Source organism: Sebastes umbrosus, chromosome 1 (assembly GCF_015220745.1).
Source record: "Sebastes umbrosus isolate fSebUmb1 chromosome 1, fSebUmb1.pri, whole genome shotgun sequence".
Taxonomy (NCBI): Eukaryota; Metazoa; Chordata; class Actinopteri; order Perciformes; family Sebastidae; genus Sebastes; species Sebastes umbrosus.
In genome coordinates, this window is record NC_051269.1 from 19,100,167 (window position 1) to 19,115,861 (window position 15,695).

The window sequence follows — 15,695 nt, forward strand, 5'->3', positions numbered from 1 at the left end:
ACCTACCCCACATACATAATAATAATAATAATAATAATAATAATAATAATAATAATAATAAAACAATAAATATATAAATACAATTAAGTAATACAAATACAAAAAAATACAAAAAATTGAAAATATTGTTAGTTGCAAATCTAATCCACTCTGCTGTCTCACTCTTGCTGCGCTCTGATTGGCTAAAAAGTCCAGACTTTGGGTTCATTTTGTCCGTACACTAGTCTCTCAGGCAGCACCTTCCCTCTTCTAGTGAGTGACAAGCTTCATCAGTCAAATGTTGTGTTAAAATGTAGCGCGCACCAATATTTATTTAACATTAAAAAACAATGGTTGTTGTCTCAATCTAACCCACGGAAAATGAATCTGAACGCAAATTGAGCGAGCGCAAAACTCCGCCTGAGAGACAACGCGTAGGGATTAAACATCTCACACAAGCACAACAAACCCCGGAAGAGAGAAGCGGAAGAACAGAACTAATGTTACACACAAAGTGAAGTTATCTAACTACAGAGTACCTGAAACACACGTACAGGTAGACAGACATATGCAGGAGGAAGAAAACAGTGTAGAAACGCAACATTTGTGAGTCACTAACAGCGTCAGTGAGGTGAAGCCTCGCAGCTAGGAGTTAGTTAGCAACAACAAGACGTTACAACAGCGCCTGACAACAGATGACAAAACGTGTTTACCGAGCAGCTTGTGATGATTGTTGAAGTCTTCTTCCAGTTTGTGTCTAATCAACCCGTACTGTTTAATCTCAGGTGAGTTTCTGTAGCCTCTGTTATTAACTAACGGGATAGCTGTTGTTAGTTAACGGTTAACTGGTTACAACGGTTTGGCTAACGGTTACTTGGTTACAACGGTTTAACCGTTAGCTAACGTACATTTAAACAGATTCTTGCTTCACAACTGAACAACCGTTACCGTTAACAACCGTTACCGTGGTAACAGTGCTCCTACAGCTGTCTTCATGTTTAGTTTACTCTGTTTGATTTCATTGTGTTGCTTTTACGTCTATTACAAGTTAAAGTCCAGCATACAAAGTCAAGGTAATTGTATTTATATGGGCTTTACAATCTGTACCGCATTGTTCAAAACCTTATTAAGTAAATACATGAGTATTGAAATTTACTTAAAGTACCAAAAGTACACATAATGCAGATTGTTATACAGTATATAAAATCACTGGATTAGTAAATCAATGATGTTGCTAGAAATCTGTTGTCAAATACATATAGTGAAGTAAAAAGTACAATATGTCCTTCTCTTGTTTGTTTAGTGAACAAATCTGGATTCCTGCCCAGTCCTCTCTGTTTCCTGTGCTCTTTGTGAAATGACCTGACTGCGACTTCACTGGTTCCAGCATCAGGTGACAATGGCCAGAATAGCCTGGTATCAAGAGAAGGTAAGACAAATGTTTTATTGTTAAAGACATATTTAAAAAGAGTACATTTAAAGGGACTGTTTGTAAGAATCAGAAAAGCTTGTTAACAGCGACACCTGTGGCCGTTAAGTCAACGAAAGTTAGCGTCGGGTTCGCGCTTGTGCTCGCTCTAAATAGACATGAACGAGCATCGCTCAAAACAGTGAGGCGACACCCGTCAGCTAAAACCACAATATCACTCTATATTTCACCTGCTTGGCAGTAATGTTAGCTGATCAGACGAAGGTCTCTCCATGAATCACTGCTGATCCTAGTGTTGGCTTTTCCTGTCTCAGCCTCCCGACCGCGGTCGGAGGGAGACACCGGCACCCGGTCGGAGACGATAACGTTACTCGCTGCAGAGCCCCGTCACTTCACGAGACACGGTAAAACTCTGTTGGTCTGGAGGAGCTGCAGCAGTTATTTCTGCACAAACGTCCACTGTACATTCACTAGATATTCTCAGAGCTAAACTAACTCTTCTGCAGTGTGCGCGCATGCACGTGAGGTGGAGAGAAATAGCAAGAACGCGCGTGGTGTGTGAGTGAAGGCAGGCAGGCAGGCAGGCAACTGAGTACAGCATAGACTCCGGTCCTGGAGACCAAAGCTACGGTCTCCCACGCATCCTCTGACCGCGGCCAACATTGTTTAACAGACGGGCTTCACTAGATATACCTTTGTGGTTTTGGTGCTTCCGTGTAGTTTGTGTTGGAGTCTTGTCTGAACAGCGTAGGCACACGCAAGCGCGCATGGAACACCGACCCGGATTGATTTATACGTGTAAGAAGTTACAAACAGTCCCTTTTAATTTTTCCAACAAACCAATTTCTAATAGACATATAAAGACATTTCTGAAACAAAGATTTTGTGATTATTAGGACAGAAACAGCTATACATTTATATTATGAATGTATTGTATATGTCTGAAATAATAATTAAAAAAAAACATGTATTCCAAAGAGGCAGACAGAGGCCATGTTTTTATATCAATAAATGCAAATGGTCTCAGAAAAAACCCAGCACACACCAGTTCAAGACTGAGATTTATTTATTTTTTCTTAATTTATTTGACAGGGACACTCCTCGTGAATCTACAATTCATCAAATATGTACTTTTTGTTCCTGTCTACCTTTCCTGTTTTTTTTTATGACTGCGCACAAACCAAATAAAGTGGGAAAAAAATAGATATGACCTGTTCAACAGGTTACCATACTGTATGTTGAGACATGTAGGGGAATATTATTATTACTAAGCCTGTCAGAGCTCAACGCTGCCAAGGGCACAACATTTTTCAACTCCGCTGCATTTTATCTGTGTCAATAAGATCTGACGGCAGGCTGTTTAAGACATGTGTTGAGATGTCTGAAAAGCAGTGGAGCACGAAAGAAAGTGTTTTCAGCTAGTATAAAAAAAAAGTCCCATCTCACCTTTTCTTTACCTTTTAAATGTTATTTAAAATATTTTATGTAGGTCTCTTTTGAAATGTTTGTTTCATATTAATCATTGTGATATGTATGAGCCTCTTAATTAGCTGTTTTTAAACGCAAGATGTAAACGTTTTTACAGCCATACACCTCAATGCATTTATTAAGACACTCTGATCAGCTCTGCCTCTCTGTTCCCGCAGTCTCTGCAGAAATGGATGAAAAAAGCATTCTGTTTTAAGGTCCCTTTGATTGGAATAATTTACCATAGGCGTGAGCCCAAATGGCACTTTTCTTCCATTTTAACTGGGCAAAACCTTGGTGCAATAAATATGGACAATCTCACTTTGACTAAGGGCTGCATATCCATAGTAAATACCCCCCGTAGTGTTTAATTTGTAGGAAAAGGATGATAAAAGTTCTGTTGTTGCTACAGATCGGGGCCTATGATCAACAAGTGTGGGAGAAATCTCTGGAGCAGACGGATCTAAATGTAAGACACTTACAAATCTCTGTAAAGAAATAAATATTTGTGTATTCATCTTGTGCATTTACACTAAATCAAACAATACCACTTGCCATTCATCCAGGGTTTGGACAGAAAACCAAGGAGGTCGGGTCACATCAAATCAGACCTCATCGATGTCGACTTAGTAAGAGGTGAGGATCAATAAAGAGTAGTTTTCCATCTGTTTGTTTGATAACAGACATTTACATAATCTGCATACACACAGCTACACAGTAACAAATGCATTTGTTATGGGAGATACCGTCATATCTGTAATGGTTTCGATGAAGCTGTGTAAGAGACTATCTCATTCCTCCCCTCAGGATCAACATTCAGCAAAGCCAAACCAGACAGTCCCTGGGCAGCTCTGACTCGGAAGGGTCTGGTCAGAGTGCTGCTGTTCCCGTTCTTCTTCCAGTGGTGGATCCAGGTGACCTCCAAGTCCGTCTCCTCATGTATCCTCGTGCTATACTTCATGCAAGGTTAGCTCACCATTTCTAATCTAAGTTCTGTTCACACAGGGGCTGTGAGTTTCTCGGGGAAAACTGCCCTAAATTTGAAAATTAATTCAAACCATTAAAGTAAATTAAGACTGACACGAAAACAAAAATAAGCAGTGAAAAATATTGTTAGTAAACTGAAACTGAATATGAAAAAAACGTTATCCTAAACTGAATGCATATTGCCTGGTTAAACAACTAATACAAATAAAATAAAAATGAATGCAAATTCATTTCAGTTTTAGTTTTTTAACTATAATATATCAGTGCAGATAAAGGGAGACCGCATGAATTTCTGACAACTCTCGTGACATTGAACCACAGACATTGAATGGACTTCCAGAAGAAGACTGTCACGCAATTGCTTCACTAAAGTAGCGTGAAGGTTAAACATTAAACATTATGGCTATTCCTACACAGTCCTCCAATGTGTTTTGTATTTATATGTAGCTACATACTTCTAACACATTATACCTGGCCCTAACAAAAACAAACTAAAACTAAATATATCAAACTAAAACTAAACCTTTCTGAAAAACTAAACTAAAATTGGCAAATTCTGTAAAATTAAATCGAAAAGTCAAAACTAAAATAAAATAAGCTATTTGAAAACTACTATTATAACCTTGATTCAAACATTTACATACTGTACTGACAAGAACCACACTGTGAATTGACTCATACTACTGACAGATTTCAGTTCTGCTCATTCTTGTCTTTTATCGAAGATATCATTAAAACGTCACTTAGATAAGAGGTTTGAAAAAATAATCCCTTATATTATAAAATAACCTCTTTTACAATGCTATTAGCAATCATTCATGTGCTTTGAAAATCCACAGAGAAGGAGAATATATGGAGCCAGGTTATAATAAATTAACAAACTTGACATGCACATCAAGTAATGGTTTTAAAACTAACTTACTAAGGGTCCTGTTTAAAAGACTTTTATTGCTACAGTGACATTTTGAGTGTGTGTCGTCCTTCAGACTAGTGCTAAAAGGTTTTTAGATTTTCTCTTTTGAAATTGCTAAGCCATGGAAACACACACTCGGTCATTAAAGGAATTAAATACAGTAAATGTTTTTTAATATGTACCCAGTGCAGTATCTCCATTTCACAGTTTACATTCAGCCATGTGCAACAATAAACGTGTTACCCATCACACCTGAGCCACACAGAAAGACCTCATTAGTAAGCATGAATTCTGTTATAATGGCTCCCCTAAGAGACCGTTTTGTTTGCTGTTGCCAAATGTTTTGCTCCCCTCAGTGGCAGCGGTGGCGCTGTACTTGGAGGTCCCTGGGGCGAGTGCCAGCGAGGTGTTTGGGCCCATGTGTCTGATGCTGCTGCTGGGTACCGTGCACTGCCAGATTGTGTCGACCGAGTCCAGCCGGTGGCCCTCGGGCAGTCCAGCTGCCAGCTGCACCACCAGCCCCGCTCGCAGACGCAGGTGGTTTTCTCATTGTTAGGCACTGCACACTCATTTGCCTTTACAAACACACTCTCACCTCTTGGCACGTGCATAAAATCCCACATTACGCACACAAATAGACCCAAGGACTTTTAACCAACCTAAAGTTATTTGATAAAGCCTCTCTGACACTCAATAATTCTCTCACTCCTGTGGTTTTAGCCTGCTGTATCTTCAATCTCTTGTGTTTGACTGTTATTTTTATCTTGTCTCCTTCAGGCCCAGGAAGGGCAGAGGGCTGAAAAAAACGGAAGAAAAGAAGGACAGCGGAGACACAGAGCAGCAGGGGCCCTGGCAGTTCGAAGAAAGCCAGGGGAGGGTACAGTCACTCATCTCACTAGTCGATCTCAGTGCTGTGGTATAAAGCAAACAAAGAACTAATGACAGCAATTAAAGTAATTGTGAGAATTAAAAACAAGTCAATAAATACAGCTGGGCTGTATTGGAAAATAAGTTAGAATTAAACTCTACGCCTACAGCTGAAGTTTAAGAGTTATTCATCTGTAACTGGATCTTTTTGTTTGTTTGTTTGTTTGCTGTCTCAATAGCCGTAGAAAGGCGGATTGATTTAGAAAAGATAGTGAAGAACGCCTGTATCTTTAATGCAATCAATGACCCTCCTCGACTGACTAGAGCTTAAAATAAATGAGAACCTTTGTTGATGTTTTATTTACTCTAGTGATATTGTATTGGATTGCATTAGATTGTCAGATGGTCTGTTTATTTTGTTAATTCCCTGTAGTAAAGAACTGTGCTCAAAGATGCCCTAGACCATAGTCTGTATATAAGAAATGAACGTAGTCACAGTGACATCACCCATTGGTCTGTGGACTGCTGTTTTGAAACCTAGATTTCGGCATTTTGGCCGTCGTCATCTTGTTATTTTTAGAACCAGAAGTGACGCAAGAGGGTGGAGCTAAGTATAACTGAACGCTGAATAAGACATTTTTAGGCGAGCAAAGAGGGTTATAATTAACTTTCCTGAACTGAAAACACACCGTGAAAGGGTTGAAGTCGTAAAACGGACAACAGGACATCTCCCAGACAAAATGTACATTCAGCTGCTTTTTGATGCACCTACAAATACATTCAAGTGTAATTAAGTCTAGCTCTACTGACTTAGTGTGTAATGTACTGTATATTTGTATAAATGTGTTTTCATTATTAGAAAACATAAAAGATTTTGAAAAATACATTTTAAGTTATAATATCTAATTTATTATTTTGTCTGTGGCATTTATCAAATTCCTGCATGTTTTGGAATACATTTTTAAAATTTGTCTCGATATTCTCTCACAGACCTCAAGAAAGTCAGGATTTGGGGCATCCGACGAGCTCTCCAGTGATGATGAGGAGGGAGTACAACCAGTGGAAGTCCTTCTTCCGGTACCTCATCAAGAGAGACTTCCTGCTCCAACATTGCCGACATCTGCACCAGCATCTTCTGTTAGGAAGAGAAATCTAAACCCCAAACCCGCATTAAGACCTCAGGTAAACCTTGTTGTTCCACTCTGTGTTAATGAAACTGGAGTTAGATGTGTACTTTACATCAGTTGTGTGTTCCTAACATAGAAACAAGCCTTTAAGATTGATCACAGTTCAGCATGATTTGAAACAACTCTTTTAAATACTGAAAACAGGAAGGGAGTGGGGCTTCCATCAAGGTGAAGCCTCGAGAGGTGGATCGCCTCAGGCCGATTGTGGGCTCTCGTCCCGCCTCCGACACTGATGACACGCTGTGGGAGGAGCTTCTCCAAGGGCCTGACTCCGCCTCCACGGGGAGCAGTGACAGTGAGGCGAACGGGAGGTACAACGCTGGCATGGCGCTGCCACAAACCACTACTCTGAGCAGTGATGATGAGAGCTTACAGCAGGGAACCACCGGAGTAAGATCGCCAATAACCTTAAATGCCCTTCTTCGTCAACATGTTGGTACATTTTATTCATGAACACTCAAACATTATTAGAAGTCCCAAAATCTCACGGTGGACTTCATGTAGACTGTGATATTCATTGAATTCATTTTTTACACTGTGGAAGCCACCACTAAACTGGATGTTATTTAATGTGTTTGATTTCAGAGCCAGCTGTCTTGGCTGCAGGCATGTCACCCATCCAAGGACCGTGTCAGTGCCATAATATGGGAGCAGGGCGAGTGTAAGAAGGCAGACATGTCAGTATTGGAGATCAGCGGGATCATCCTCACACGGGTAAATATTATCCTCTTTACATTGGTATGAATTCTGTGGGTAAAATCAACAGCAAGTGCAGCATAATACAGGCGTTTAAAGCCAAACAACTGGACTGTGTGCCTTTTTAAGGCCCAGAAACACCAAGTCGGCATCAAAGAACTAGTGGCAATGAAGGTTGACGACTAGTCAGCACGTACATTCTGCGCCTGCATCAGAGGAAATAACTCTCCACACCAGCAGGCGGCGGTAGTCTGTATTCGTCATTCAAAAAGGGAAACCAGAAGACCGAGGACAGCAGACATACAAGCCATATGATACTTACATGAAATAAAGCGGCGTCTGCTGACCATTTTCACACCACTCTCACTGACCACTTAGCTTCATTCCAGATGGCCATGTCGCTGTGAAAATATACATGTATTGGAATGATCAGATCGAAGAAGATGAAAAATGAGAAGAGCCTTCTGTGTTTTTCCTCTTGACTTTACTCGTTGGCTTATTTTCCTCACATCTGTTTCTCTTCTCGTGCACTGATTTGTTTAAGCTGAGCAGCCAATCAGAGTGATTTCTCTCACCGATGAGCTCCACCGTCGATTCAACATGCTGAATCGGCCGGAAAAACTCCAACACGGGCAGATTAGAGCCGATGGTGCAGGACACACTGCAAAAACTAGGCTGACAGACGCTCACAGACGGCCCAAACTGGTCGATGGCCGACCGTCGGCTTGGTGTGTCAGGGCCTTAAAGCCGCATGTGCAACATAATACAGACTTTAAAACCAAACAACTGGACTGTGTGCCTAAGTCCAGTATTTACACATACTATCTTCCAGTTTGTCTATCACACAGTCACATCTTTGGCAGGAAATATTGTAATTATAAGTAGAGCCATCTTCAGTAATGAAATAAAGTGGCATATAGAAATTTGAATTAACATTTTACATGATTACGTAAATGCCAAAATGTGATATAATCACTTGTAGACATTAGTAAAATACACATACACAGGCTGTATTAATTTAACACAATGATGTTGTCTGAGTTGCTGTAGCTTTTATCACCATAGAAATGTTGCAGCATAAGATGTCTTCTGTCTTTCTCATCTCTCTCTTGTGTTTCTTCCCAGGTGAAGTTGGTGGAGCAGGGCGTGGGTTACCTTATGCTTGGCGGGCTGATGACCGCCACTCTGGCACTGCTTCCCTTCGCCTTCTACGTGGCTCAGCATCTGGACATGTCGAGCCTTGGCTGCGGGTCCCTGAGAGAGCTGGGGGAAATGGTGGTGGGGCAGCGTGGTGCCCATGAATACGCCTTTTTCTTCATCACGACGGTGCAACGAGTCTGCCTCATAGGATTGTTCTTCTTCATGATGTGTGTGGCGGAGAGAACGTACAAACAGGTGAGCACTGACTTTGTGTTGTTTGGATCATTCTCTTGCTCTTTATTTCCAGTTATGTTGTTTCACTATGGCATGTGTAGTAAAGTAGTATTGCATTTTAACCCATTGAACCGCCAAAACTCACATTCCTTCATGTCAGTCATAACTCAGTCAAATCTGAATACACACACGATACATACTGTTAGATTCAGCTTGAGTTCCACCTTACAGGGTTATTAATATCTCATATAAACGTCCATGAATTTTCTTAGGAATCATAAAAAGAAAATATACTCTTTAACTTCAGCTCTTGCCTCGTAATCGCCACATTTGTAAGTAATCCTCTGATAAATGCTCACTTAAAAACAATACAATAAATACAGAAAGACATTATATTTCATGGTTATTTTTTTATTTGTCCTTTAGAAAAAAATATACACACAAACAGCATACATATATGTATGTAAGATTTGTTTTGGTCATTTTCAAAGAACTTTCATCCATACAGTGTCCTTTACAATCCTATTTCTTTTAGATTGTTGTATCACAGTGAGGGATATGCCTGACCAGATTATATCTGAAATACACAAAGTACATTCAACCCTTTGTGATTGCAGTTTTACTTAACAAGATATACGTTGCTATTTTTCCTTTATGTAAGCGGTCCAGTTTCATTCCATTTACAGGTGAACTGTTATACAAATAAATGATTTTAACATGTTGTCTGTACAGCCTACAGCTAACTCACTAACTAATAATATTATACTTTGTAATTGCATCCCCCAACGCATTATGGGAACTGTTCCAAACCTTTTCATTATTACTCCAAATAGAAGTAAGAAACAGGAGTGACAAAATCCTTTAATATTATCCTTTTTTTTGGTTTGCACTCGTGTTTTTTTTGGCATTTCTATGCCTGAGAATATCCAATCAACACATATCTTACATCCCAAGAACACTGACACTCTACTCTATCCATTCAATCAATCAATTTTATATAAAGTGTAGAATCACCATGCAGCATGGTCCCAATACACTTTACAGTTTAAAAAAAAAAAAAAAAAGCACAAAGCAAACACATAAAATAATAAACATTAATAGTAAAACAACCAATAAGAACATCAGTATTAAATGGATTTAAAAAGGGTGATGGACCCGACTAAGTTCTAGGGTAAGCTGTAATAAAGTGTCTTGATTTAAAGATTTAAACTGAACATGTACAGATATTGCCCTGTTTTGAAAATCTGTGGACTGGCAAAAAAACAAACAACTTATTCCAAAAATAACAATATGTCATGCCTGACTAGATGTGTAGTAAACTGAGGGAGTGAAAACTGAGCAAAAAAGCCTCAGGATCATTGTTTGATTGTATTATTACAGCTGATTGTAGATTTTTTGATGCAATGTACTTAAATGAATCCAGACAGTACACAACTCATCGACACTCATCAATCTGTTTATCCACTCAGGTTAGCTTCTCCTCCCTCTAGTGGCAGAGAAGAAACATTGAAACAGAATCACCCACTTGACTCTTTGCAGGACTGCTAAACTCTGTCAAGTGCGTTGCATCTCTAACACTAGTGTACGTCCATGTTTCACCAACAGAGACTCTTGTTTGCCAAGTACTTCAGCCACCTGACTTCAGCTCGCAAGGCCAAGAAATCAGAGATCCCTCATTTCAGGCTGAAGAAAGTCCAGAACATAAAGATGTGGTTGTCGCTACGCTCTTTTCTCAGGGTTTGTATTCTCCTGCTTTAACACTCCCCTGTTCTTTTATTACTGTGCACTGTTTCACCACCAGAGGGTTGCAATGGACTTGTCTGTGTGTGTAACGGTGTGTCACTGACTTGCTTGTTGATTGCAGAGGCGAGGGCCGCAGCGCTCCGTTGACGTCATCGTCTCCACTATCTTCCTTTTGGCGCTTTCCATTTCATTCATCATCTGTGCCCAGGTCAGTCATATATCCGCTGGAACAGATCTGATCTGTTTAGAGAACACAAATCTAATAACGTTCAAATACTGCGAGTCTTGCATAGAGATGAAATAACAGGAAGATAGACAGAAAACATCCATCCATCTAACCATATTACCTGAAGTGAAGAAAAAGCTTTAGAAGCTCTGCGTGATGCAGAGAAATCGTAATTTTCACATCAACAAAGTGCTGGTGGCTACGACGAGTATGAACACTGTTGTTTTTGTGTCCCTTCGTCAGCTTCTTTCCAGCCACCAGACTTTCCTAGATTCTCTGATAAACTGGGAGCTGATGGTGTGGGCCTCCTCCCTCGTCCTCTTTCTGTTACGGCTGGCCACGCTGGGCTCAGAGACCAACTGCAAATACAGCAACTCCTCAGTGCTGCTCACTGAGCAGGTAAGAACCCGTGTCTGCAAAACACATGGAGTTGCAGGTTATTCCTCAGTGAGTTCAGCACCATCAGCTGATTCAGTTTTAGGATCATTTAATGCAGGTTTGAATAAATTACTATGACTTTATTGCACAATTCACAGAATGTAAAACTATTTTATGTTTCAGATCAATTTGTATCTCAAGATGGAGAAAAAGCCCAATAAGAAAGAGGAACTCAATATAGTGAACAACGTTTTGAAACTGGCTACAAAACTGATGAAGGTAAGCAAAATTTATATCCTTTGTTTTTTGAAAAATAAATTGTTTCATTTTAATTTACCATACAGAGTAGCTTTATCTGAATTATCGTGGTTATTTACAGTATTCCTACAGCAGAGCCAAAACTTTTCACTCAGAATTGTTTTCCAAGTGTAAAATATTGTAAATACTTGTATTTTTACCCAAAACTTAAAATAACATGCAGCTCTTACAAATCTAAAACGCTGCCCAAAAGGCAACAACTTAAATCACCTTCTATACGTCACTTAGGATTGCCTCAAGACATCCCTAATAACATCCCTAATAAATTCTGCTTTGACCCATGTTGTTAATTTCAAATGACACTGCATTCCCTCTTACCTCCCCCAGGAGCTGGATACTCCATTCAGACTGCTGGGTCTGACCGTGAACCCTCTGATCTACAACATCACCAAAGTGGTCATCCTGTCCGCTGTGTCTGCTGTGGTCAGCGACCTGCTCGGCTTCAACATCAGAGTGAGACTCTTTCTGCTAAATGTTAAAATAGAAAGGAGTTTGACTAGGGACTAAATCTCATGTTATCTTGACTCCAGCTGCTTCAGTTTGGACAATTTTTAACAATCTCTCTCTTGTGAATACCCCAACTTCATAGAATTGCTATAATAAAACACTGGGGTGGCCTTTTAAATGCAAATTGTGAAATTTTCCATTTATATTTATATGATACTAGTAATAATATATATATATAATACTAGCAAACTGTTGGGGTTGTTAGCAGCCTACTGGGATAACTTAGTAATATCTCAGAAACCACCTTGCTTAGGTCATGGCCATCTGGCAGATAAACAAAGCAAAGCATGCATATTGAGACTTAAAGGGGACATATCATACTCATTTTCAGGTTCATACTTGTATTTTGGGTTTCAACTAGAACATGTTTATATGCTTTAATGTTAAAACAAACACATTGCTTTTCTCACACTGTATATCTGAATATACAGACGTAGGCAAAATTGTTGGTACTCTTCCGTTAAAGAAAGAAAACCCCACAATGGTCACTGAAATAACTTGAAACTGACAAAAGTAATAATAAATAAAAATTTACTGAAAATTAACTAATGAAAATCAGCTGTTGCTTTTGAATTGTGGTTCAACAGAATCATTTTAAAAAACAAACTGATGAAACTGGCTTAGACAAAAATGATGGTAGCCCTAGAAAAGATGTAAAATAATGTGACCATAGGGACATATTAAACTAAGGTGTGTCCTGTAATTAGCATCACAGGTGTCTTCAAACTTGTAATCAGTCAGTCTGCCTATTTAAAGGGTGAAAAGTAGTCACTGTGCTGTTTGGTATCATGGTGTGTACCACACTGAACATGGACCACAGAAAGCTAAGGAGAGAGTTGTCTCAGGAGATGAGAAAGAACATTATAGACCTTCATGTTAAAGGTAAAGGCTATAAGACCATCTCCGAGCAGCTTGACGTTCCTGTGACTACAGCTGCACATATTATTCAGAAGTTTAAGGTCCATGGGACTGTAGCCTACCTCCCTGGACGTGGCCGCAAGAGGAAAATTGATGACAAATTGAAGAGACGGATAATACGAATGGTAACCAAAGAGCCCAGAACAACTTCCAAAGAGATTAGAGGTGAACTCCAAGGTCAAGGTACATCAGTGTCAGATCGCACCATCCGTCACTGTTTGAGCCAAAGTGGACTTAATGGAAGACGACCCAGGAGGACACCAAATCATAAAAAAGCGAGACTGGAATTTTCCAAAATGCATATTGACAAGCCACAAAGCTTCTGGGAGAATGTCCTTTGGACAGATGAGACAAAACTGGAGCTTTTTGGCAAGTCACATCAGCTCTATGTTCACAGACGAAGAGATGAAGCATCCAAAGAAAAGAACACTGTACCTAATGTGAAACATGGAGGAGGCTCGGTTATGTTATGGGGCTGCTTTGTTGCATCTGGCACAGGGTGTCTTGAATCTGTGCAGGGTGCAATGAAATCTCAAGACTATCAAGGCATTCTGGAGCGAAATGTGCTGCCCAGTGTCAGAAAGCTTGGTCTCAGTTGCAGGTCATGGGTCCTCAAACAGGATAATGACCCAAAACACAGCTAAAAACACCCAAGAATGGCTAAGAACAAAACATTGGACTATTCTGAAGTGGCCTTCTATGAGCCCGGATCTAAATCCTATTGAACATCTGTGGAAGGAGCTGAAACATGCAGTCTGGAGAAGGCACCCTTCAAACCTGAGACAGCTGGAACAGTTTGCTCACGAGGAGTGGGCCAACATACCTGTCAACAGGTGCAGAAGTCTCATTGAGAGTTACAGAAATCGCTTGATTGCAGTGATTGCCTCAAAAGGTTGTGCAACAAAATATTAAGTTAAGGGTACCATCATTTTTGTCTAGGCCAGTTTCATTAGTTTGTTTTTTAAAATGATTCTGTTGAACCACAATTCAAAAACAATGTCTGATTTTCATTAGTTAATTTTCAGTGAATTTTTATTTATTATTACTTTTGTCAGTTTCAAGTTATTTCAGTGACCATTGTGGGTTTTTCTTTCTTTAACGGAACGTTACCAACAACTTTGCCTACGTCTGTACCTGTATTCACCCTCTGTCTGAAACGCTCCGTTTTAGCGCCTCCCAAAAAAGCCCATTCTGCTCTGATTGGCTTGTGAGAAAAAAAATATAGTGCACCTTTGCAAAGGTAGTTCTCAAGCTGTGGGTGATATATTCTGATATTTCCCCCCTATAAAAAAAAAAATGCATGATGTTACTGATGAAGGAGATGATCTAAAACATGCTTTCAAGTTAAATTAATAGTTCAACATTTTAATTTATGTGCTTTCTTGCGGAGTTAGATTTAAAGATCTACTGTGTACCACTCTCATGTGTGTGCAATAAGTATGTAGCTACAGTAGAGCTAGGAGGATGTTAGCCTAGCTTAGCATAAAGACTGGAAGCAGGGTGAAATAACTAACCTGGCTGCCCCCTCTAATGTCACCTCTAATTACCATTAACCACAACTTATAGTTTTTACATTTCTGTTTGTGTACGGATTAAACAAAAGTTATCCTTATACTGTAGCTGCAGGTAGATATAATTTTGAACTTTAAAGAGAGAGTCTTTCAGATAAGCTGAGCTAATAGCCTCCTGGCTCTAGTTCTGTATTTATAGCACAGACTTGAGACTGGTATAGATTAATACTCGCAGCAAGAAAGTGAATAAGCGTACTTCCCAAAACTGTTCCTCTAATGAGGGATGAAGCACTGTGATTCTGCACTCCGCCCTGTGATGATGCGTTTGTGTTGTTCTGTAAGATGTCTGAAAGTTTTATCTCTTCTGCTTCATTTCCAGCTGTGGAAAATCAAGTCTTAATGTGAAAAACAGCGAACCACTAACAGTCGGACACTGGAGACCAGAAGTTCCCCACCGTCTGCTGCATACAGCATCTCATCGATAAAAAAAAGTGCAAACCTACTGACTGTATATTCATTGTCTGTGCCTTCCAGCTGAAACTTGTATCTCTTGAGTTTCATCAGTCATTCTCAAGCCCGAGATGCTCTGACAATCGCTCTCACACACCATTACTGGCGGCTCAGCTGGTGTCCATCCGCCACGCCACTAACCCAGTGCCTAACCCCCTTGAATGTTCAGTATGTGGTTAAATATAGCCCGTGAGTTTGAGGTCTGAGATCATTTCAGGCTTCTGTGGCAACCACAATTCCAAGTGTCTTGTACAGATGTGTTGACACAAAGTGAAATGTAAATGTAGATAGTTTTGTTTAGTCTTACACGCTGGTGTTTCTCATCAGTATCTAACTGTTTGTGCTAATCTAATGCCGGGTCAATCAAAAATGAGGCTGCCAGCTTAATTAAATGAATTTTTCATAGGACTCAAATTTGATTTCCAACCTTTTGTACTATTTAAAGAGGAAACATTGTGTAAGTGGGCTTTTATTTATTTGGGGGTTCTGTTTTAGCACTTAAACTTGTAAATGGTACCTGTAAATCATGACTCTCTGACCACTATCTGTCGTTTTGTGTCGAGGACCATTGTTGAATGAAATAACTATGCAACGTTTGTATAGTTATATATGCTTAAAGAAAATGTTTGATAGAGTAAATAAATGTTTTTCATCCACGTGATCAGTTTTGTGATGCTTTCTTTTT

At 39.7% G+C, this 15,695-nt stretch overlaps 1 protein-coding gene across 3 annotated transcripts; it reads left to right on the forward strand.

Annotated features, from left to right (window-relative positions):
• Positions 1-278: 278 nt before the first annotated feature.
• Positions 279-15,666, forward strand: phtf1 (putative homeodomain transcription factor 1). 3 transcript variants are annotated; one of them, XM_037772877.1, is made up of 17 exons: positions 279-764; positions 1,283-1,408; positions 3,288-3,344; positions 3,442-3,511; positions 3,683-3,841; positions 5,132-5,312; positions 5,553-5,652; positions 6,633-6,824; positions 6,974-7,261; positions 7,415-7,543; positions 8,651-8,920; positions 10,505-10,636; positions 10,764-10,850; positions 11,112-11,267; positions 11,430-11,525; positions 11,892-12,017; positions 14,880-15,666. In XM_037772877.1, the coding sequence occupies exons 2-17, from the start codon at positions 1,379-1,381 to the stop codon at positions 14,898-14,900; spliced, it is 2,094 nt and encodes a 697-aa protein (XP_037628805.1). In that variant the 5' UTR covers positions 279-764; positions 1,283-1,378; the 3' UTR covers positions 14,901-15,666. The 3 variants fall into 3 exon arrangements, with proteins under 3 accessions (XP_037628805.1, XP_037628822.1, XP_037628814.1); XM_037772894.1 differs by having other exon boundaries at positions 281-764; positions 6,974-7,219; XM_037772886.1 differs by lacking the exon at positions 279-764 and adding an exon at positions 924-1,052.
• Positions 15,667-15,695: the final 29 nt, after the last annotated feature.

Excerpts from the sequence above, each read along its gene's own strand:
- phtf1 (XM_037772877.1), top strand. The coding sequence starts at position 1,379 with ATGGCCAGAATAGCCTGGTATCAAGAGAAG. Across the intron at positions 3,512-3,682 it reads CGATGTCGACTTAGTAAGAG|GATCAACATTCAGCAAAGCC; the intron begins GTGAGGATCAAT and ends TCCTCCCCTCAG. Across the intron at positions 8,921-10,504 it reads CGGAGAGAACGTACAAACAG|AGACTCTTGTTTGCCAAGTA; the intron begins GTGAGCACTGAC and ends TTTCACCAACAG.